At 41.1% G+C, this 24,877-nt stretch overlaps 1 protein-coding gene and 1 long non-coding RNA gene across 4 annotated transcripts; one reads left to right on the plus strand and one right to left on the minus strand.

Annotated features, from left to right (window-relative positions):
- The first annotated feature begins 23 nt into the window (after positions 1-23).
- On the plus strand, positions 24-11,896 carry LOC144254791 (uncharacterized). Its single transcript, XR_013343588.1, has 3 exons — positions 24-411; positions 1,801-1,852; positions 11,690-11,896. It is a non-coding gene; the product is annotated as an uncharacterized LOC144254791 (long non-coding RNA).
- On the minus strand, positions 3,894-24,807 carry Rab5b (RAB5B, member RAS oncogene family). 3 transcript variants are annotated; one of them, XM_026398292.2, is made up of 7 exons: positions 24,519-24,603; positions 23,339-23,424; positions 10,264-10,526; positions 7,557-7,708; positions 7,163-7,285; positions 6,187-6,280; positions 3,894-5,752 (listed from the first exon to the last, which is right to left on the minus strand). In XM_026398292.2, exons 3-7 carry the CDS (start codon positions 10,424-10,426, stop codon positions 5,637-5,639), a joined length of 648 nt encoding a protein of 215 aa, XP_026254077.1. In that variant the 5' UTR covers positions 10,427-10,526; positions 23,339-23,424; positions 24,519-24,603; the 3' UTR covers positions 3,894-5,636. The 3 variants fall into 3 exon arrangements, with proteins under 3 accessions (XP_026254077.1, XP_026254075.1, XP_026254076.1); XM_026398290.2 differs by lacking the exons at positions 23,339-23,424; positions 24,519-24,603 and adding an exon at positions 24,659-24,807; XM_026398291.2 differs by lacking the exon at positions 23,339-23,424 and having other exon boundaries at positions 24,519-24,624.
- Positions 24,808-24,877: the final 70 nt, after the last annotated feature.

A 24,877-nucleotide genomic window follows, 5' to 3' on the forward strand; every position in this document is an offset into this window, starting at 1 on the left:
CCAGTCATTGGCCGGTCGCAGGCCGCCTCCCAGCCTCCAGGTCCGCTTGCTGGACGCCGGCCAAGGGAGGCGGCGCGCCACGAGGGCTCGGGACTGAGCTGGCGATGTTGTTTCCACTTCTGCTGCACAGCCGTTGACTTGAGTAGATTACAGCTCCGATGGGCAAGGAAGGGACCCTCGCCGATGTCCGGAACCCAGTGGAAGGGGATGAGGGATCCAAAGATTGAGCTGAAAGATGGGAAGACTGAGACGCCCCGCTTCCCCAGCTGGAAGGTCTGGGCAGAGACCGAAGTTCCCCTGGAGGCCTCCGGATCCAGCTAGTCTCCCGGCGCTGAGTTCCGTCTCTACTAATTTTGACAAGCGTTCGTATTGCAACTACGACAGCCCTGTTTGTCTTTTAGGGAAAACAAGGTCAGTCGCCTAATTCTCTTATATCCAAGAATGACAGCAGAAATGAAGCCTAGAATAGTGGTTCCAAGACGTCGAGATTCCTTGGAATAATTGAATTTTCTAGTTAAATGTATGGAGCCAACAAGGAATAGCATCTTTTAAATTTTGCGTAGTTTTTAAAAATCATCACCCCTTAACGAGACAGTGGCCCCAAAGTACGAATATTATAGTCTCTTACTTCAATGTGAAGGACACTAGAATAAATTTGTTATACCCTTTTAACATTTGCGCGGGATTGAAATTTTGTCAAACCTAGTTCCTGAGCCTTGAACAAACGTATCCAACACTGCCCTCTAGAGATCAGAGGGTTAATCTTAATCAGTTTTAAGTGAAGATTTGATTAAATTTGGAAGATCATTTCCCTTTCTGCTCTCCACTAGAGTTTTTTACCAGGAATCATGGACTCTGGTTTGTGGTTGGAGGCTGTATTAACAAACAGAAAGGGAAAATGACAGTGAAGACACTCTTATAAAAAGATTTTGGAAATGGAAAGATTTCCAACCTGTGAATAATTAAATCATTGGAGAGACCTGAAGTCAGACCTATTCTAATAGTTGTTTAAGGGAAGGAAAAAAAAAAAAAAAAAAAAGCACGGGCCAGCGTTGTAGCTCAGTGGTAGAGCTCTCATTTAGCATGTGTGAGGCACTGAGTTGGATCCTCAGCACCACATAAAAATAAATAAATAAAGGTATTATATCCACCTACAACTATAAACATATATTTTTAAAATATTTAGTTTTTAGAAGTAGCTGGACACAATACCTTTGTTTATTTTTATGTGGTGCTGAGGATCGAACCCAGAGCCTCGCACATGCTAAACGAGAGCTCTACCACTGAGCCACAATCCCAGCCCCTAAAAATATTTTTTAAAAAGGCCTTGTTAAGTGCACATATGAATGTCACACAAACCCCCACTACTATGTATGACTATAATGTACTAATAAAAAATTATAAAAAAGGTTCAATTTTAGGGAAATGCACTTCCTACACCTACTTGTGTGACACATACTTCTTTACTATCGAGCTTAGAGCTCCTCCAATGCTAGACAAGTGCAGTACCATTAATCTATATCCCCAGCCCAACATGATCCAACCCCCTACCCTACCCCAACACTGGGGATTGAACCCAGGGCCTTGCACATGTTACGCAAGTGCTCTGCATTGAGCCACTTCCTCAACTCTTTTTTGAGAAAGAGTCTCGAAAAATTGCTGAGCAAATTCAAATTCAAAGTCTGGCCTTGAATTTGTGATCCTTCTGCCTCAGCCTCCCAAGAAGCTGAGATTAGAGGCATGTACCACCACACCTGTCCACAAATTACTTTTTAACTTCACTTTTATTCCTTTTTACAGATAAAGAAACTGAGGAAGAGAGCACTAAGTAACTTGATCAAGGCCACAGCTGGTAAGTTGGCAGAGATGGAACTGGAATGAAGTCTATTTGGCACCAGTACTCCTTAAGACTCTTTGGAATGTAAAACTCTTCCTGCAAACACCAACCAACCAATCTAATCTTTTCTGTTTTATTCCTCCTCACCCTGCCCCCACCCCCTTTAAATTGTGATAGACTGAAGGGCTTCAGGAGTACAGTAGGAGTCAAAAGCAGAAAAATTTTCCTGTTAGGGTGGAAGCTACATGAGCAATCAAAAAAGCTAATTCAGGCCAGGTGTGGTAGGCATGCTTATAATCCCAGCAGTTTGTGAGGCTGAGGCAGGATTCCAAATTTGAGGCCAGTTGTAGCAACTTAATGAGACCCCATCTCAAAATATAAAAAAGACCTGGGGATATAGGTCAGTGGTAGAACACCGCTGGGTTCAATTCTTGTTCCACAAAAGAAAAAACGAACGAAAAGAAAAGCTAATTCAGTAATTTCTTTTTTTAAATTTTCTTCTTTGAGACTTAGTTTTGCTATAGTGCCCAGGCTGGCCTTAGCCTCTTGAGTAGTAGGGATTATAGGCATGTGCCAGCATGCTTAGTTTTTTCTAAACCTGTAGATCATGGACCTCTTTGATAAATTAACGTAGTAATGCATCCTAGAAAAATGCACATACATTTCTGCCTATTACTTCAAAGGATTTATAAATAGAGAATTCTTCCAATCACATCAATGAATCAAGAGATTCATAGACCACATCTCCATACATATATACATCCTTTTTTTTTTTTTCCCCCAGTGGTGCTGGGGATTTAACTTAGGAACACTTCAATAGTAAGCTACCTCCCAGCTATTTTTAAATTTTACTTTGAGACAGGGTCTCACTAAATTACTAAGGCTGGCCCCAAACTTGTGCTCCTCTTGTCTCAGCCTCCTGAGTTGCTGGGATTGTGGATGCACCACTGAGCTGGCAACATACTTATATACATTCTGTTAAGAGAACCTGAAAGATAAAACAGGTTCAGATTTGATAAACTATCTATCACCCTCTTTGAATAGGGGTGATTCAACAGCAATAAAAGAGCTATTTTCTAAATTGGATTCTTCACTGTTCAAGAAAAGATTAAAGGGAATAAGTACCAAGGTACAGAAGAAGGTATGTTTTTCTTTTTCCTAGTACCTGAGAATCAAACCCAGAGCTTCAAGCATGCTAGGCAAACACTTAATCACTGAGCTACATCTTTAGCCATGGAATGTATGGTTCTGATTCAATAAACAGTTGTATGCCCTTTCTTCCAAATTTCTAGAAACAGGAAGACAAACAGGAAAAAAACAATCCAACACTCCGATGCGCTTTTTTTTTTTTTTTTTCCTTTTTTACTTACATTAAATACATCGGTAAATCAGCAGTCGCATTCTGTTACCACGATTGTTATGTTGGGAGAAGAAGAAAGGGAAAGAAAGACAAATGCTTTCTTTGGAGGGGAAAAAAAGAGAGAGAGAGAGACCCCCCTCATCCCTAAAATGAACAAAATAAAACAAAACAAAAAAACTGATCAGAAGGAAAGAAAATGAAGAGCTCAGAAATAAAAAACTAAGAGGCCCAAGTCCAATAGAGCTCAAAGGAGGGCAGAAGAGCTGGTAGGAGTAGAAGAAGGCAGACAGGCCCAGAAGCTAAGGCCAATACTGATTCCTAAGGGGGTGAAGGAGGAGAGAAGCCTGGGGAAATGGTTTCCCAGCCCCAAGGCAATGAAACATCTTCACTCCTATTCCATGAGGAAAACCATACAAAGAATTTCATTCTAAGAGACTTGGGGAGCCATTCTAGTTCTTCCACTTGTAAAAAGGATGCACTGGGTACTTGTAGGGAGTGGGGAGGCTAATGGTTTCTGGGAAGGAAAGGGAAATGTATGTTGTTTCAGGGCCTTGGGAACTAAGGCTGCCCCTGGAAAAGGAAGGGAATTGAGGCCTAAGTGGAAGAATCTAAGCTGGGTCCTACAGATTCTCAGCTTCCTGGTTTCTCAGCTGGCCTGGGACACTCGTGGCTTTTCCTGTGTTTTTTTCCCCAAAATTTCTCCAAAACTCTAGGCCAGAACAAGAAAGAACTTAGAGTTCTCCCTTGCCTTGATGGCTTCCCACAGACATCTAAAACACCTGATGAGGGATGTGAAGAGACATTAGAGTTTAGAAAAGACCAAGGTCCTCTGATGATGTGAGACAGCTGTGAGGCACATTCAGTGCTAGTCACTTCCTGTCCATAGGAACAGGTGGTATGATATGAAGGGACCATAACCAGGCCTCTGTGGTACTAGCCCCTAGTGGTATGTGGATTAAACTATTGGTTGGGGAGGGTAGGTATGGAGATAAGGATGGAGGAACTAAACTCAAGATACTAACAAAGGAGAAAAGGGATCCTGATGGGAGGCAGGGGATAGAACAGACGTGTATAGTGAGAATAAAGATTATACCTATTTACAAGGAAGTAGAAAAGACATGGTAATGGATAGCAAATTGAATGTGAACCCTGGGAAAGGATATAAAACTACTCCCTTTTTTCTGACCTCTCTTACTCCCCTACTTTGGCCTATGCTACTCTGAGGCCACTCCCCAACTGCTCAGTTAATTCTCCAGGAAAGGCAAACCTATACTCACGAACTAGGTTGGCAAGAATATAGGTTAAGAATCAAGAGTTGGAGGAAGCCAGCAGTGGAGACTGGGCTTGAGTAGCTGCCACTGGTTCTGTTCTCTAAAGCCCCTCCCCAAACCTCATATACTTCAGATTCCATTTACTTAAAAAGGAGGGAGGGCAGGTAAATCAATCAAAACTCCCATAAAACAAGTATCCCGACTGAACTACCATTAATTAAAGTGCAAACTGCAGGGGGATATGGTGGCTAGGGCTGAGGCCATCTAAAGGCCAGAGGAATGGGGGAAAATGCATATGTATAAATCAGAGGATAGGTGTCAGAAACTCCTCCAATTAGATCACAGCAGAGCCAAAGATGCAGGCAACCAGTGAAGATTCTTTGGAGGACTCTAGGGTCTAGTCCCCACTCTAGGGGAGAAGCTACCTAATAGGCTGGGTGTGAGGAAACTGGGCCTTGGAAGAGTTCCAGAGCCACATCACCTCCACTTTGTCCAATTAGCTAACAATATGACTCCCACGTGGTACCTGAGAGCTTGCCTCTCTATTCTCACCTCTATCTAGGAACACCCTCCACAGGGCCAACTAATGTATGCTGCAATGTTTTCAAACACGAGAAACTCCAACCATAAAAACAAAAAGGAAATGTTTCCTTACTCCCTCTTGCTCTGAGCTTTTACTCTTCCCCAGGGCCATTAATATGACTAAACTAGAAATCTCCCTCCAGTTCATGGATTCACTACCTTCTCCATCCTGGGGAGAGGAAGAAAAGAGGATGAAAAACAGGGACTGATCAAAAGTAGAAGGGAGAAGGAGACAAAAATGTTTTCTGCAAATATGGGAAAGAACAAGGGGGAGGAGGAGGAGGAAAGATCAGATCACTGTCTTGCACCTATAATACAAAGTGAAGAATGTTTGTTTTGGAAGTTAAGTCCTGGGGAGATATGACCCCTAAACCCCAGAGTAGGGGGTAGGAGGCCAGTGGCAACAGCTGCCTGGTGTTGGTTGCTGAAGCGTTAAAAAGTGCCATGACGGAGCTGTCAGGAGGCAGCCCTTGGGAGCCAGGGCTCAGTGTGCTGTTACCGTAGGGGCTGTGTGCTGAGGGGTGGGGATGGAGGTTATTTCTTAGCTCTCGTGCTAGCTCCATACTCGTTTGCTGCTAGCCACCCCTCAGTTGCTACAACACTGGCTCTTGTTCTGCTGGGAAGGCTCATGGAGATCCACACCCCGACTTCGGCCTGCTGTACCTCCCAGATTCTGGGGTTCGCTCTTTGGCAACTTCTTAGCTAAAGAAAAAAAGAGAAAGGAACAAAGTAGATTTTATTTACCCCATTCACACATACAAACAAACACAGGCTATTGGGTACAGGAAAAATAGAGGGAAAAGAGAGATTAAAAGAAATGTCCTGAAGAGGGGAGAGTTCACTATTTGCAAAGTACATTGAACACAAGGGAGCTAAAGCTGCAGTCAAAAGATGGAGATTACAACAGAAAGTTAAAGTATTTTTAAGTTTTTTCATTTTATTCTTTTGTGATGCTGGGGATCAAACAGGTCCTCGTGCTCCTAGGCAAGCACTTTACCACTAAGCTATACCCCCAGTCCCATACCTAAAGTTTTTACAAAAGCAGACATTTCCACCTATTCTTGATTTGGGTCAGTGATGATTTTTACCTATAGACAAAGGAAAGATAGGAAAACCTCAGGGTGGTCTGACTTTACCTATTGCCAGGAAGAGATCATTCACGTTCATAGCTGTCTTGGCTGAAGTCTCCATAAACAATAAGCTGTTGTCATCTGCATATGCTTGGGCCTCCTGGAAGGATGAGTGATTGGTGTTCAGAATGCAGAGAGGAAATAAGTATTGCTTTTTTTCTTTTTTTGTGAGGGGTACTGGGGATTTAACCTGGGGTGTTCTATCACTGAGCTATATCCTCAGTCCTTTTTATTTTGAGACAGGGTCTTGCTAAGTTGTCTAAGCTGGCCTTGAATTTGTGGTCCTCCTGCCTCAGCTTCCCTAGTCACTGGGATTATAGGAGTGGGTCATTGCACTTGCTAAGTATTGCTTTTTTTACTCACATGTAGCACCAGAATTAGGCAGTGTCCCTCCCTTAATTAATGCCCCGTTTCTGCCAGGTGGCCCTAGACTCATAATTTAGTGATGACTCCCTTAAGATAAACCCATGACCACTCAGTTGAACAAACAGATGTCAGGATCTTAATTATAGAGAAGCAAGTAAGATGGTGGGGGCTTTGGATTCTGACACTTGAATAGTCCCCTTACCTCAAATTTAATTGCCCCCTCCTTCCTGTTTTCACATTGGTACCCAACAGCTGGTACTTCTCTATCCCTCTGATATTTCCTTCTGAATCCTCTAAAAATCACTTGGCTGTAATTAGGGTCACAATGTTGGTGTATTTTTATTTTTTATATTTTGGGTAGGGGGAGAGGAAATGCTAATATTGATTTTATTATTATTGTGTTTTCTTTATGCTGGGGATCAAACCCAGGGCCTTGTACATGCTAGGCAAGCATTCTACCACTGAGCCACTCACTTCCCAGCTGTATTAACTTGGTGTTCAACTAGGGAATGAGACAATGAATGTCTTCAGATGAGATTTTCAGAGTGTTAGTTTGGAAAAGAGGTCCCAGGTACCGAGGGAATGTGTTCGAGAGGGATTCTATGGGCCCTCTTACTTCATACTCCACCATGCGCTTGTTAGCCAGGTCTGCTTTGTTCCCTGCCAGGGCAATAACGATGCTAGGACTGGCCTGTCGCTGTAGCTCCTTTACCCATGTCTTCGCCCTGGCAAAAGTTTCCTAGGAAAGCATGAGGAAGAGAATGTATGGGCTGCAATGGCTGCCAATCAACAACCATCACCTTCAAAATCTGGTCTCACAACTCACCTCTTCTAGGTGTGTTTCCCTCACTGAAACCATAGGTCTCTGATAATTCTTGACCTCAGTCTTCTCAGCACTTGGAAGTATAATTTGTATTCTTATTTTTGCTATTTCAAGAACCAATTTCCATTCCCCCAACTAATTTAATTCCTATAAACAAAAGTAAGGACTGTCTTCTTAGCCCACTTACCTGATTAGTAATATCATAAACCACAATTGCAGCTTGGGCACCCCTGTAGTACATGGGAGCTAAGCTGTGGTATCGCTCCTGCCCAGCTGTGTCCCAGATCTCAAACTTGACAGTTGTGTCATCTAGACAAACGGACTGGGTAAGGAAGGCCGCTATGGATTAGAGAATAGAGGGGAAGAAGTTGTAAGTGGGAGGATGAAAGGGAATATCCCGCCCACCTTCAGAGTATTTCTCCATTCTCCATCTAAGGCTAGTCATTACCCATGTCACTCAGCTACAGGAAAAGGTTTAGAGTTCTCACATTCAAATAAATCCTGGAGCCAGGATTAAGACTGCCTTTAGCCAAGTCCTTTCTGCCAAAAGTTTTTCTGGCTGGTGGGTGCAAATTGAAAACTATGGAGGGGAGAAAGGATCACTGCAATTATACCAGTCAACCCTCTTCTAACCAAAATAAGTGTATAACAAATAATGGGAGGGATAATAAGCTTCAGATAAAAGTCACATCATGAATTAATTAGAGGAGGTGGGGTTGTGGCTCAGTGGTAGAGCACTTGCCTAGCTTGTGTGAGGCACTGGGTTCAATCCTCAGCACTGCATAAAAACAAATAAATAAAGGCATTATCTAATACTAAAAATATTTTTTAAAAAATATGGTAGAGCGCTCGCTTAGCATGCACAAGGCACTGGGTTCGATCCTCAGCACCACATAAATGTAAAATAAGATATTGTATCTACCTAAAACTTAAAAAAAAAAAAAAAGAATTAGGACTGGGGTTGTGGCTCAGTGGCAGAGCACTTTTGCCTAGCATGTGCAAGGTCCTGGGTTCGATCCTCCATACCACATAAAAACAAATAAATACAATAAAGATATTGTGTCCAACTACAACTAAAAAATAAATATTAAAAAAAAACATTTAAAAAAGAAAGAAAGAATTAGGGCTGGGGATGTGGCTCAAGTGGTAGTGCGTTCGCCTAGTGTGCGTGACGCACTAGGTTCGGTTCTCAGCACCACATAAATGTGAAATAAAGATACTGTGTCCACCTAAAAACTAAAGAATATTTAAAAAAAAAAAAAAAAGAAAGAATTAATTAGAATTGGGGCTGGGACTGTATCTCAGTGGCAGAGTGCTTGACTTACATGTGTGAGGCACTGGGTTCAATCCTTAGCACCACTTAAAAAAAAAAAATCAAATAAAATAAAGGCATCCTGTTCATCTACAACTACAAAACAACAACAACAAAAAAGAATTAGAATTGTGATTGTGGCTTAGTGGTAGAGCGCTTGCCTAGCATGTGTGAGGCACTGGGTTAGATTCTTAGAACTGCTTATAAATAAAGGTCCACTGACAAATTATTATTATAGATAATTTAAAAAAAAAGAATTAGAATTAATGGCAGATCCCATCATTATTAATATTATTTGGCTATTGTTTTCTCATGTAATCTGGTACATGTCCAGGAAAACCACATTTCCAAGGTGATTAGTGAGAAGAGGACAGAGTAATATGGGAATTCTCATAAAAGATCCTTTATTGAATTAGTACCTTATTTTGGCTTATTAGCAGGGAGATAGTAGTAAAGGTAAAAAAGGCAGATGCCCTTTTATATTCCAGCCTCTATCTGATCAGATATGTACATCAGATCACCTAAAGAACTTCTCCAAACACTTGTCTGTGCTGCTACAACCAATTTCACCCTACCTCCAATATTAATCAGTAGATTTAGGGTATACCTAAACACACATAGGTAAAAAATACTCCCAGGTTAGTCCACCCAACCCACTATCCCATACTAGGGATTGAACTCACGGGTGCTCTACTATTGAGATATACCAACAATCCTTTTAATTTTTTGAGACAGGGTCTCTAACTTGTCCAGGCTGGCCTAGAACTTGTGATCCTCATGTCTCAGTATACTGAATAGCTGGTATTACGGATGTGTGCCACCACTCCTACATAATACTGATACACATCTTTTTTTTTGGGGGGGGGGGCAGTGGTATCACAGATTGAACTCAGGGGCACTCAACCATTGAGCCACATCCCCAGCGCTATTTTGTATTTTATTTAGAGATAGGGTCTCACTGAGTTGCTTAATGCCTCAGTTTTTGCTGAGGATGGCTTTGAACTTGAGATCCTCCTACCTCAGCCTCTAGAACCACTGGGATTACAGGCATGTGCCACCAAGCCTGGCATATGACATACATCTTGAATTATGACTCACTGCTCCAAACCAACTTTTATTTGCTTAAGATGACACTCAGCTGAATTTCATGGGATTAAGATGATATTGAGGAGCCAGTTGCAGTTGCATATGCTCGTAATACCAGCTACTTGGGAGGCTATGCCAGGAGGGTCAAAGTCTGAGGTCAGCCTTAGCAGCTTAGTGAGACCCCATCTCAAAATAAAAAAATAAATTTAAAAAATAAAAAAAGACAAAATGAGATGTTCTCCTAGAAAATGAAAGGATGAACAAATACCTGATTTTTGGCATTTTGACAATTTTTTTTTTTAAAGCAATACTGAGGATTAAACCCAGAGCCTCATGCATGCTAGGCAAGTATTCTACCACTGAGCTATATTCCCCCAGCCTGCTTTTCTTAGTTTTCATTCCTGGGGGAATGAGAGGAACAGTTCCACAATCAGGTCCTAGATCTCCTATTCAAAAGTCTTACCAAGCTTTGAGCTTCTTTCCCTGAGGTACTTACCTCCAATAGTACTCTCCTGGTACTCATGGAACTGTCCTTTGACAAAACGTAACACCAGGCTAGATTTCCCCACTGCAGATTCCCCCAGCAGGACCAATTTGAACTGGCATATTTTGCTGGTTTGAGGCTGCCCATTGGGCCTGGCTGTGCTTCTGCTAGTCATGGCCAGATTATGAGAATGGGAAAGGGCAGAGGGAGGGGGATGCCACAAAGCGGCAGAGGGGGGAGGGGAAAGGGGAGGGGACTTCCAGGCTTCAACAGTCCTGCAAGAAAAAAAGTGAGTAAAATTAGACGCAGATTGCAGTTGCAATCACTTTTTAGAGAAAATTCAGAATCTTTTTTTTCACCTATGAGAGGTTAGCTCTTGTAATCATCCACTACTAAAAGACTATACCTCTGAGAAGGACCTAGGCAGCTCTGAAATTCAGTGCTAAGAGTGGAGACAGTAAAATAAGAACTGCTTTTGAAATAGTTTGCTCAACCACAAAGTCTCCAACTGCCAAGGGAGCTGAAATGGAAGAACTGAAAACTGAGATTTTAATCCCCCATTATTTCTCCACCAGGTCTTCACAAAGTTTTTTTTAAAACAATATCCAGACCCACTCACAGGATTCCCAGCAGCTTCTTGGTATTGTGATGTTGTGCTTTATTCTAGCTCTCAAAATAAGAGATTCTACTCTAGGAGTGGGTTAAAAGTCACCCCTCCTAAGGGTAGAAAGGTAGTTTCTGGTTCTGTATCCTTCACATATGAACAGTCTTTTTGCAAAGTCATTTATTAAGATCTAAGTCAGGGGCTGGGGATGTGGCTCAAGCGGTAGCGCGCTCGCTTGGCATGTGTGCGGCCCGGGTTCAATCCTCAGCACCACATACCAATAAAGATGTTGTGTCCGCCGAGAACTAAAAAATAAATATTAAAAATTCTCTCTCTCTCCTCTCTCACTCTCTCTAAAAAAAAAAAAAAAAAAAGATCTAAGTCAGGGGCTGGGGTTGTGGCTCAGTGGTAGAGCGCATGCCTTGCACGTGTGGGGCACTGGGTTCCATCCTCAGCACCACATAAAAATAAAATAAAGGTACTGTGTCCATCTACAACTTAAAAATATTTTAAAAAGAAAAAAAAGAAAAGATCTAAGTCAGGCACAGTGGCACATGCCTGTAACCCCAGCAGCTTGGGAGGCTGAGGCAGGAGAATGGAGAATTCAAAGCCACTCTTGGCAAAAATGAGGTGCTAAGCAAGTCAGTGAGACCCTGCTTCAATAAAATACAAAATAATGCTTGGGATGTGGTTCGGCGATGAGTGCCCCCCCCCCCCCCCGAGTTTAATCCCTGGTACCAAAAAAAAAAAAAAAAAACAGGGAGAGAGAGAGATCTAACCAGGGTCCGTCCTTTTTTTTTTTTGAGAGAGATAATTTTAATATTTATTTTTTAGTTTTCAGCGGACACAATATCTTTGTATGTGGTGCTGAGGATCAAACCCGGGCTGCATGCATGCCAGGTGAGTGCACTACCACTTGAGCCACATCGCCAGCCCCAGGGTCTGTCCTATTACCAGGCAATTTCCTTTCTCATTTCTGGTCATAGGTAAGGACAGAAACACAACCAACAGATCACATTTGGTATCAACTCTGTTTCTGCCACCTCTCTGAATCTGAAAATCTATCAGATCCGAGTCAGTAAGCTTCACCTACTGACAATTTGCAGCTGTCTGCTGGTGCCTAGGGATTAGATTACCCTCCACACCAAAGGGGACTAACAGTTGTAGCTCTCCAAACTAGAAGCAAAGTATACCTTTTAAACATATGTAGGAGTCTCTAGGGGGTGATACAGACAGAGGATGTCTTTAAGTAATCAATGTTTAAAGAAAGAGTACTCTTGAATCAACTTGTCTACCTTTCAAGGGGGCTAAGAAAGTTGGTGTTGGCAGGGGGGGGCAGGTAGAGAGAAAAGTTGGGGCTTTTAAATTCTAATCAACCATTCCAATTCATCATAGGGGGCTAGGGCGCTAGCTTAGTGGCAGAGCACTTGGCTTGCATTTGAGAGGTGCTGAGAATCTAACCCAGCCAGCCGGATTCCATCCTCAGCACCACATAAAAATAAACAAATAAAATAAAGGCATGCTGTCCATCTACATCTACAAAAAACAAACAAACAAAAAAAACTCATCATACTGACTCTGAGGGGAATGTAAGGGAGCTATGAAATTCCAAGAGGAGTTAGCATGGGCAGAACACACAAAAACCTCTTTCCAAAACACAAGTATTACCTGAGTTATACTTTGCTTGTTCAAATTAATCTTTCTCTTTTCCAAGTTTGATCCTAGTGACTTCATAGACATCATACTCTTATATGTGGGAAAACACTACAGTGAGCAGCTTTCGTGTCAAATTAGTGTTAAAAATCTCAGCAATTCTATTTATTAAAGACACCAAGATAGAAAATCATACAGGAGACAACGCAGAGGAATAAAAGCTCTTAAGTCCAGTTTTCTGGGTTTGTTTTCCGATTCTACTTAATGGCTGTGAAACTTTGAGCAAATTGCTAAATATACGTGTACATTTGTTTCCTCATCTGTATAATGGGATAACAGCTTTATAAGCAACTACTGCATAAGGTTGTAAAGATTAAATGATGGGGCTGGGGTTGTGGCTCAGTGGTAGAGTGCTCACCTAGCACATGCAAGGCCCTGGGTTCAATCCTCAGCACCACATAAAAATAAATAAATAAAATACAGGTTTAAAAAAAAAAAAGATTAAATGATATTTGTATCATTATTAAATGAGTTCTTTGGAACTCATTTAAATAAGTATTTGATATAGACTACATGCTCAATAAATATTGAGCTACTAATCAGTATCAATAAGACATGAAGAATTTCTTTACATCTCTAAGCCTTACTTTCCTCCACTAGAAAATGAAAGAAAAAAATACTATCCTCATAGAATAGGCTATGGGGATTAAATGAAAGATGTATTTAGCATAAAGATGTAGTAGCTAGTTGTTATTAAATAATGGCCCTGCTTTCTTTACATCCAGAAAAGATTTTAAGTTAATAGTTCAATGTTAGTTATCAATAATATTCCACACACAACACACACACACAAATTTTTTTTAAAAAAATTTTGTACTAGGGATTGAACCCAGTACAAAATTAACCACTTAACCACTGAGTCACACCCTTAGCCTTTTTTTGTTTTATTTAGAGACAGGGTCTTGCTGAGTTGCTTAGGGCCTCGCTAAATAGCTGAGGTTGGCTCTGAAAAAGGTACAAAGAAAAGAAAAAAACAAAAAGGTTAAAGAAGATTATGACAGAGGTAAGAATTCAAAGTCCCAAAGTAGACTAATTTAGAGGAATATCAGAAATCACTATGATCCTATTGGGTATTCTGTAGTGTCCTAGGCCAAGGAGTTCTGAGAATCCAGATATACATGTACATTTTGTCATTAAGTTTTCATTGGTTTATGATGAAATGATCAAAATAAAGAGGATATAGCAAAATTTTCATTAAGCTAAATTTATTAAGTTTGTATATTCTTATGAAATTCCTAATTCTTGGTTTCTCTATAAGTTTTCTCTGGAAAAATAAAACAAAACACAAGATTAGATCCTATTTCTGTGTAAAAAAAAAAGGTATGGAAGGGGCTGGGGTAGAGTGCTTGCCTAGCATGCATGAGGCACTGGGTTCGATCCCCAGCACCACATAAAAATAAATAAATAAATAAAATAAAGGTATTCTGTCCATCTACAACTTAAAAAATTAAAAAAGAAGAAGGTATGGAAGGACACACCCTTGTCTATTAACAGTAGTCACTTCTGAAAAGAGTAGGATTAAGCAAGGCATGATGGCACACACCTGTAATCCCAGCAGCTTGGGAGGCCTGAAACAGGAGGATTACAAATTCAGCGGGGCTGGGGATGTGGCTCAAGCGGTAGTGCGCTCGCCTGGCATGTGTGCAGCCCGGGTTCGATCCCCAGCACCACATACAAAGATGGTGTGTCCGCCGAAAACTAAAAAATAAATATTAAAAAATTCTGTCTCTCTCTCTCTCTCTTAAAAAAACAACAACAACAACAAAAAAAACAAATTCAAGGCCAGCCTCAGCAATTTAGTGAGATCCTGTCTCAAAATGAAAAATTAAAAAAAAAAAAAAAAAAAAGAGCAGGGGATGTAGTTTAATGGTAAATTGCTCTTGGTTAACTCCCCAGTCTCCCACCCCACCCCCAGCAAAAAAAGTTAAGTTTAAGGTGAGAAATATATTATGGATTCTAAATTTTTTTCCTCTCTAAACAATCCATTTTTTAAAAAATAGGGACACACAACACACACATAATTAAAAAAAAATTTTTTTGTACTAGGGATTGAACCCAGGGGCACTTAACCACTGAGTCACACCTCTAGCCTTTTTTTATGTTTTATTTAGAAACAGGGTCTTGCTGAGTTGCTTGGGGTCTCGTTTAATAGCTGAGGTTGGCTCTGAACTCTTGATCTCCCTTTCTCAGTCTCCTGAGCTGCTGGAATAACAAGAGTGCACCATAGTGCCCAACTAGGGAATATATTTTTAAAAATAGTTGTCTAAAGAAAAAACATTTTTTGGTACCAGGGATTGAACCCAAAGATTCTTTACTAGTGAGCTATGTCCCCAGGACTTTTTCTTTTAGAAAAAAAAATGTGTCTCTGTTTGTGTTTGTGTGTGTGTGTATATATATATAAATATAAAATGGACACTTTTTTATTTTTATGTGGTGCTGAGGATTGAATCCAGTGCCTCACACATGCCAGGCAAGCTCTCAGTACCACTGAGCCACAACTCTATCCTTTTTCTTTTATTGAGACAGGTTTCACTGAGTTGCTAATTTACTAAATTGCTAAGGCTAACCTTGAATTTTCGATCCTCCTGCCTCAGCCTCTAGAGCTGCTGAGATTACAGACATACATCACTGTACTGAACTATCATGTTGTTATGTTATTAAAAACAAAACAAAAATACAGGTCAAGAAATATCAAGCCCAGCATGGTGGTGAACACCTATAATCCCGCTAAACACAGTTCTTTAGCTGTTCTCCATCTTCAAACCTTTAGGGCAGTGTTTCTCAAACTGTGGGCTGTAAGACAAAAGTGACCTTGACATCAGTTGATGGGTTACCATCAGTTTGTTTTTTGTTTTTTTTTTTTTTAATTTTTGCAGTACTGGGGACTGAACCCAGAGCATTCTCTCTCTAGCCCTTTTTCTAAGACTGGTTTTCACTAAATTGCCAGGCTGGCCTCAAAATTGTGATCCTCCTGCCTCAGCCTCCCATGTAGTTGGGATTACAGGCATATACCACGGTACCATGTTATTTAAAATAAGAATAAAAATAAAAAAGGACATAGGTCAAGAAATATCAAGGTCAGCATAGTGGCACACATCTGTAATTCCAGCAACATGGGGAGGCTAAAGCAGGAGGATCTCAAGTTCAAGGTTAGCCTCAGCAATTTAGCAAGGCCCTACACAACTCAGTGAGACCCTGTCTCTAAATAAAATACAAAAAAGGGCTGGGAATGTGGCTTAGTGGTTAAGTGCCCCTGGGTTCAATCCCCAGTGGGGGGTGGGGATGCTAACAATAAGCATAAGAATCATTTTGTGAAAGTGTTTCATTTATATGTATGTGTAGTTTACACAGTCAGGATGTAAACTCCTTTTTTCACTTTTAATACCAAGGATTGAATCCAGAGGTGCTTAACCACTGAGATATATCCTCATCCCTTTTTATTTTTTATTTTGAGACAGGGTCTCACTAGGTTACTTACAGCCTGGCTAAATTACTGAGGCTAGCTTTTAACCTGCAATCCTCCTGTCTCAGCCTTCCAAGCCACTGGGATTACAGGCAAGCAACATAATGATGACAAGTTTTGTTTTTTTAACCTCGAATTATGATCAACAAGTTTTAAAAACTTTGGGAAGGATTGACAATGAAAGATGGGTTAATACGAATGGAAAGAAGTCGACTCTGAACGGCTTATGGTTATGGTTACTATAAAGCACTTCTAGGTAACATTTGGATAAAGGTTGAATATATAGCTCTCCAGGGATCAGAAGATTCCCGAACCCTGTTACTTAAGTTATAGAGCAATCACAAAAATGAGAAGAGCCAACCTAGACAGAAGCAAACCCATGTATTGGTAAGGGCTTTGGAATCAGGCAAACTTGAGTTCTTCTCTCTGCTTTGCCACTTAACTTACTGTGAGTTTAGGCTACTCCCTTTGCCTTTTGGAATCTCAGCTTCCTTATTTATATAAGGATATTTGGGAAAGAAGGGGATTTGTGAAAATATGAAATAGCAGAATTTGAATTCCCTTCCAAAGTTCTGGGTACATTTAAGAAATTCACTTTTCTTCTTCCTGTCCTGGGGATTGAACCCAGGGGCATTTTGCCACTGAGTTATATTCTTGGTCTTTTTTATTTTTTGAGACAGGGTCTTGCAAAGTTGCTGAGGCTGGCCTCAAACTTATGATCTTCCTGCCTCAGCCTCCTTAGTTGCTGCAATTATGGGTAAGCAAGCAGAAACTTGCTTTCCTTTTTTTTTTTTTTTCCTTGTGTGTGTGTGAGAGAGAGAGAGATGCTGGGGATTAAACCCAGGGCCTTGTGCATGTGAGGCAAGCACTCTATCAACTGAGGTATATATTCCCAGCCCTAGAAACTTGGTTTCTTTAAAGCATCTATGTAGATGAATTATATCTAAAAAAACAAAACAAAACAAAAAACATACATTTATGTGATACTTCATATACACTGTCTCAGGAAAATAAGATGGGCCCTCGTAAGTTGAAACTTTAAAAACAGAAAACAACTGACACAATAGAAAAAAAAAGATAAAAGATGATAAGTAAACAAGTTTTTTTTTTTTTTTTCAGGTGACATACTCTCAAGAAACATAGGAAAAGTTACTAGTTTTTCACCTTATTCCCTCACATTTTTATCTATTTCAAAGCATGTAATCTAAAGGGCAAAACATTAAGCCTCAATGTTACTATTCACAATAATAACATGGAAGTTAAAACGGATTAAATTCTCATGGCCAGACCCATTATTCTAAGCCTGGGAAAATAGTAGCGGGTTAGAGGAGTGTGAAGATAGGAAAGTTACAGGTACACTTGGGTGGCAAAGTCTTTGTCACCAACCCCCAAACACTCAGAAGTCAAGCCAGAGCCCAGAATCAGTCAGCAAACTTTCTTGCTACTAAACAACCTTGGATCATCAGAGGTTAGTAAAAACTGGATTAGAAAAGACTACCTCCCACCCCAATATGTAACCTCAAAAATCTGTCCTGCCTTATTTGTTCATACTAATTGATGGGATACCCATCTGTAAACCTTGAGCTTGAATCTCATCATGTTTATAAGGATATCATTTTTTAATGTAAATAGCTAGACTCTTGAAACATCAGGAATATAGAAATGAAATAATACATAAAAGATTCAATTGATTTCTTCCTTATTCTGGTGGTGACTTCTTTTTTTTTTTTTTTTGCTGAGTTAACAATGGGCAAATGATCCATTCAAAGGCAAAAAAGAAAACCAAAGCAAACTAGTCCAAGCAGTGTGATGTTTATTATCTTCAAACCTGAGGCCAAAAAAAGGGGAGGTTACACTTTCCTCCTTCAACCCTTTCATCTCAGAAGACAAGAAATCAGATTTAACTTTCCTTAGATATGCAGCTCCACAAAAATGGCTTATTAAAAACCCCAAAACTAGGAAAACTTGAGGCCTGACCATAGGTCAGTCCACTGAGGTGGGGTAGAGGTGGAGGATGTTCTTTAGTGTGGGCAGTTCTCCAAGCAATGCTGGAAAAGAGGCATAACAGGAAAGGTTTCTTAGCCTGCCCAGCAAGAGCCAAACTTTTCTTGAGGCCCCCTTCCACCTGTTAGCTTTAAATCCTTATGGCAAATCTACAGACAACCTCAAGAATTTCATCACCTATTAGTAGACACAGTTCCCAGTCTATAGTCATCAGAGTCTAGTCCAGTCCCAAAAGTCAGCCCTATAAGGTCAATTAGCCAGGTAAGAGTCGATCTTAAAAAAAAAAAAAAAAAAAGTCAATCTAGATGGGTGTGGTGGCCCACAACCAATAATCCCAGCAAGTGAGGAGGCTGAGGCAGGAAGATCAAGTCAAAGCTAGCCTCAGCAATTTAGCAAGGCCCTAGGCAACTCATCAAGACCCTGTCTCTAAATAAAAATACAAAAAAAGGGCTGGAGATTTGGCTCAGTGGCTAAGCGCGAGCGCACACACACTCACATCAATCTGCAGGTCAGGTGATCTAGTCCAGTCTCTGTATTTTACAGGTAAGGAAAATGAGGCACATAAAATTAGTCAATTTGCCAAGTGTTAAATACAGCCAGCTATCAATAGCTACTAAGTGTTTCTCCTTTTTTATATCCCACCCTCATGCTGAAGATTGATGGGATTAAACTCGGGGTCTCCCATGTGCTAAGTAAGTGCTCTGCCACTGAACTACATTTCCAGCTCTTATAATTTTTTAGTTTGAGACAGGATCTAAATTGCCAAGGCTGGTCTCAAACATATAATCCCCTTGTCCTAGCCTCCAAGTAGTTGGGATTACACTTACAAAATAAGTGGTGCATCTGCATCACTTATTTTTTCTTGTGGTCCTGGGGATGGAACCCAGGAGTGCTCTATCACTGAACTATATCCCCAGCCTCCAATTTATGATCCTTCTGCCTCATAGCTGGGATTATAGGCATGCACCAATATATTTCTTTTTGGTACCAGGAACTGAACCCAGGGGAGTTTAGCCACTGAGTTTTTTTTTTTTTTTAGTTGCAGATGGACACGATACCTTTATGTGGTGCTAAAGATCAAACCCAGTGTTTTACATGTGCTAGGCAAGCACTCTACCACTGAGATACAACCTCAACCCTTTTTTTTTTTTTTTAAAGAGAGAGGGGGGAGAGGGGGAGGGAGAGAGAGAGAGAGAGAATTTTCAATATTTATTTTCCAGTTCTTGGCGGACACAACATTCTTGTTGGTATGTGGTGCTGAGGATCGAACCCAGGCCGCACGCATGCCAGGCGAGCGCGCTACCGCTTGAGCCATATCCCCAGCCCTTTTTTTTTAATTTTGGAAGAGGTTCTCACTAGATTGCTTAGAGCCTTGCTAAATTGCTGAAGCTGGCTTCAAATTTGTGATCCTCTTGCCTCTGCCTCCAAAAGCAGCTGGGATTACAGGAGCTGCTGGGATTATAGGTACCCGCCACCACACTCAGCTCAACAATATATTTCTTAAGGAAGCAGAAAATGATAAACTCTTAAGTAGACACCAGGACAGGGACATGGATTTAGAATGGATATTTCCTGCCTCTTCAGTATAGGTAAAAATACTGCCTGTTGGATTAAAAACAAATTAGGAATATCCAGGCCCTCCCTAGAAACCAGGATTTAGTCTCATATTCTTCTTCTTCTTAAAAAAAAAAAAATATATATATATATATATATATTTAGTTGTAGATAGATACCTTTTTTTCCTCCCCATTTATCAATTTTTTCTGTGGTGCTGAGGATTGAACCCAGTGCCTCACATGTTCTAGGCGATCGCTCTACCATTGAGCCACAAACCCAGCCCACATCCCATATTCATCTGACAGAATGATTAATTAACAGTTCCTCTCTCTAAATGGTCTTAACCATTCTCTGCCAGGACAGTTGGAATTGAAGCAATTTTCAATTGGGAGAAAATAGGGAAGGAACTGGTAACTTTTACATCATTTGGTGGGTCTTAAGACTAATGTGAGAGATTTACTAAGCATGGACTATAGAGCAGAAGCCAGTAAATGCCTTTTTCTCCTTTCCAATTTTGTTTAGATACAAATCGCCCAAACCTTGAATTTATGCTACTTAAAATCTTGAACTATGCTACTTAACTCACCTTTCACTGTGTTGATCCAATGCTATCCAATGACTCATGCCTTAAATGAAAGTCCTTCTACTTCCCCCACCCTCTCCCTTATAGTTCTCCAAGAGGCAAAACACATACTTATCTCTTATCAGATGGTAGTACAAACTCTGTTATTGACCTAGGAAAGGCTGGAATGCCCTTCCCTACTTTTTCTGCCTAGCAAAATCCTAATATATCTTATAAGGCCAAAACAAATGTCACTTCTCTGTGAAACTGCATAATTATCTTCTTACCACAGCAGAATTCATCATTGCTTTCTCTAGTATCTCACACAAGGTCTCACAGTGTTAAGACTATTTCTACCATAGCCTTTATCACATTATAGTTAATTGTGTATCTGGTAAACTATAAACTGCTCACAAAGTAGGAGTATTTTTTGATATCATGACTCTTCAGAGTAGAGTACAATGCCTGGTCCCTCGTAGGTGCTGATTAAATGCTCCCTAAATTGCTTGTAAGGACCAAAGAAATCCTGCTTCACTCCCCTATTGTGACATCTAAATAGATCTCACTCGGTTTTGTTTGGGATTTTTTCCCCCCAGGACTAAGGATTAAACCTGGGCACATTCTACCCAAGATACATCCCCAGCCCCTCTCCACCTTTTAAAAAAACTTTATTTTGCAACAGGGTCTTGCCAAGCCTGGCTTCAAATTTGCAGTACTTGCTTCAGACTCTAGATTCACTGAAATTATAGGTGTATACCACTGTGCCTGGCTAGGGAATGTTTTTAATAGGCCTCAGAAAGGTCTCTCCCTGGACTCTTTGTGATCTCCCTTGAATGGGGGGCCCCCTTGGGACCCAGCCCACAAAGGTACTGTTGTAACTCACATGGGTTAACTGCTTTTCCTGTTACCATGTCTCAGATGGCCTAATCACAACCAGTATGTGGCACTCTCACCCTAACACTGAAGTGGTTGTGCCTAAAAACAAAATTCCCTGTTTTAAAGATTGATGTTAAGTAGTTAAAAAGCTTTGAGTCATTACCTCTATTAATTCCTGGACTTGATAAGTAAGTTTTATAAAGAAATTCATACCACCACAGAGCCAGGAGACACTTTGAAAAGGTACCCACTACCCCTAAACTGAAGCTACAGCCTGTCCCAGAAATCTGCTTAGCTGGGTGGCTCCTTATTCAGCTTAGTTACTGTTCACAGTCAATGACTAAATCTTTCCTAAAACACTCTTGAGAAGAATATAATGTGTAGGGTTTTATGGTACCCTTTCTCCCAAAGGACTGGTGCATTTCCTTATTTTAAGTTCACGGTCTCATATTTTGGTTACTTTCCAATCAGAAATGCTTTAGGATTAGGGAGTGGGCTGTATGCTTGCTTCTACTGCATGCCTTCTTCTCAGAAGTCAAATTCATATTAATACACACAAACAAACTATAGAAGAGTAATCCTTGTTCTCAGGAAAAGTAAGCATTAAAAGATTGAGATATGATCAAGGGCAAGAGAAAAACCCTCTTCTCCAAACATATTTTTGTTTGAAAGTCCACATTGATAATTCCACTCATTAACTTTCTTAAGATGAACAAGCCAATGGGAGAATATTTTTAGGGATTATGTGCTATTTACATTTTAAATTTGAGCAATTGCATACCTTTTCTTTCTTTTTGGGTGCTGAGATTCAACCCAAGGCTTCTCAAATGCTAAGCAAGCACTCTACCATGGAGCAATCCCCCTACCCCAGAACCTTTCTTAAAAGTAATCTCTGATTAAGAAGATGGTGGGAGGAAGGGAAACATACAGAACAGGATACCACCAAAGTTTAATAAGTGACAAGGACTACAGAGGATTAATACACACACATACCCCTAGTTTTCTCTAGGACTGGTTTTTCAGGTGAGAAAAGTTCTGTGATGGTGGTAGGGGAATAACTGAGGTTTCCACTGGGTAGTGTAAAAAGGTTGAACGTATTAGAAGCCTTCTAAAGCTAGTAAGGTCAAATTCAATTATTAATGTGGTATCATTCAGCTGTACTGAATCTAAGGAAACCAATTTCAAATCCAGAGAAACTTGGGAACTTCTCAGGTCACTATAGAAAGTCAAATACCAAAGCCTCTTAGGCAATCATCACCATCTTCTGAGATAAGGGACAGTTAAATACTGCCCACATACAAAGAATACCAGGACAGAAATCTCAAATGCTTCACTTTGTAGCAGAGATGACAATAATAACCCCAGGGGAAAAAAAAAATGATTAACCTTCAGATTTCTTTCCTTCCCTAAAAAGAGGAAAAATACTTTGTCCATCTATTTGGGCATGGATACCCAATGCACAACTGGCCTGTGTATTTATATGGAAGAAAGAAAAATGATAACCCAATGATGCAAACAAGCAGTACAACCCTCTGCTTATCTGAATTGGATAGAAGATAAAATGAACTGTGAAAGGAGCACAATAAATAAAAGTATCATCCAAGAAGGGAAAACTAGAAAGAATGAGAACAGAATTTAGTGAGAAGAAAAAAAAAAAAAAAAGAATTTAGTGAGAACATGAAAACAGAATTGCTTAGGTGGTAAATCCCCAAAACAAAGATTAGTCTGATCTGCTGTCTCTGATCTCTGACCTTCCTAAATGAAATATAATGTGTGGGAGAATTTACATTTTTGATACTTCATAGCACTTAAATATTTTAAGATATGTATATATTACTTTGGTAATTAAAAAAAATGTAGTGATAAGATATACTGGTATAGAAGGGAAAGATGGGGAAGTACCCAAAGGGAAAATCCATAGGCTCCAATCTATAGGAGACTAAAAGGTCAGCAGACCATTAAAAATATATGGACTGGGTGCAGTAGTGTGTGCCTAAATTCCCAGCTACTTGGGAGGTAGAGTCAGGAGGATCACAAGTTGCAGGCCAGCCTCAGCAACTTAGCCAGACCCTATCTCCAAATAAAATATAAAAAGAGTTGGGGATGTAGCCCAACTGTGGAGTATCCCTGAGCTAAACCCCAGTACAGCAAAAAGAAAAGGAAAAAAAGCCAGGGGGCTGGGAGGTGACACTCTACTTCTTTGCCTTAGTAATCCATCTTCATAAAATACCTCACCATTTGACCCAACTTTTTAATTGCATTCCTGGGCTCCTGAAGAAGTAGACAAAGAACAAGAGGTGATGCCAACCTTCTGGAATGGAATTTCTCTTTCCCAAATCTCTTCCTCAGTGATATCACCTCACAGTTCCCGGACTGGTTAACTCCATTACCTGCCTGGGAAATACCCAAATCTAAGTCTCTCAAAAGTTTCACCAACTATGATCAAAAGATCTTTTGATGGCTGGGAGGCTCAAAGCCCCTTTCCATGCAGACAATGAATCATTCCCCACTTCTAGGTAAAAAATATACTATTCGGTATAGGCCACATTATTAAATGGGAAAGCAACAGATAAAAACATCCCCCAAATCCAACTTCTTAGCTCTTTCACAAGATATGAAACAGAAGAAACAGACTACATTCTAAACCAGCTAAAAAGCCAAGAGAAAGAGTAAGGGCTGTTTGGTGGAGCAGCCCAACAGTCAGGGGGGAAAAAAAGTTTACATTTGTCTTATCTCCTACCCTGGGAGTACCAAAAAAAAAAAAAAAAAGGAAAGAAAAAAATTCAGATTACCACATCTGAGCACTAAAGAACAAAAAGAGTCAGTACTTCCAAGACCCAGAGTCTCCAGCCCACCCTTGAACACATTCCCAGAAGCTCCCCAAACTGACACCAGGCTCTCCTTCCATTTGCTCAAACTACGTTGGTTTTCTAGATCAGTAATGCCTCAGTTCTCCCTCAGTGAGCCCAAATCCCTCTCGACTCGACACTAGCGGTGCACCCTCAGTTCTCTTTACAATAGCCACTTTCCCTGAAAATAATGCCTCTCACCCAGCTAAGAACCAACCCTTCTCAGGCCTTCCAATTACACAAATCAGCCTCGGTTACCCTCCGAGCCGGGCGTCAGGGTTGACCCCTCCTCACCTCCCGGCAAATGGGCTTACCTCACCCGCAGCCCCGTCCCTTTCCCCAGCTCCTCCCTCTTCAGCACTGCTTAATGGGTAATGAGGCCTGCGGCTGCCCTCACAGAGGTTCTGGGCCTCCCGCACCCGACCCCCAGCACCCAGGAGCCTCCCCAACTTCGGGCTCCCAGCCCGCCCGATCCCCTCCTCAGCGCCCCCATTAGGCCTGCTGGGGCCGGCCCCCTTCTCCCCTCTCTAGTGGGCCACTCTAACGCCTCGCTTAGGCCCACACCCGCCTCCTCTCTCAGGCCAGGCAGCTCTCATCTCCCGGGTGCCTCCGCCCTTGTGGGCTCCATCAGCTCGGTACCTGGGGCTCCGTCTCCCCCGTCGGGCCCGAGCCTGTGTCCAACAGACAAACAGCTGCAGCTCAACCAAACCCTCCTGCCCCTCCTCCTCCTCCTAGCCCCGGGGCAGGGGCTTCAGCCAATAGCACGATTACCCGCCTACCGTCGAGGGTGGGCTATATGTGCATTCATCCGCCAATCCTCTGGAGAAAGGCGGGTCTTTAGGGGCTCTATCTCCAACGAGTTCGAATGAAGGATTGGAAAGGCGGATCCCCAAACCAGTACTAAGAGAGAAGCCTTGAAGATGAACGAGGTAAGGAGCCATTAAAGAGAGCTCCAGGAAACATGGGGCGGCACTGCGCTAACAGGCATATGTCTCAAC

This window comes from Urocitellus parryii, chromosome 5, assembly GCF_045843805.1.
Source record: "Urocitellus parryii isolate mUroPar1 chromosome 5, mUroPar1.hap1, whole genome shotgun sequence".
NCBI lineage: Eukaryota > Metazoa > Chordata > Mammalia > Rodentia > Sciuridae > Urocitellus > Urocitellus parryii.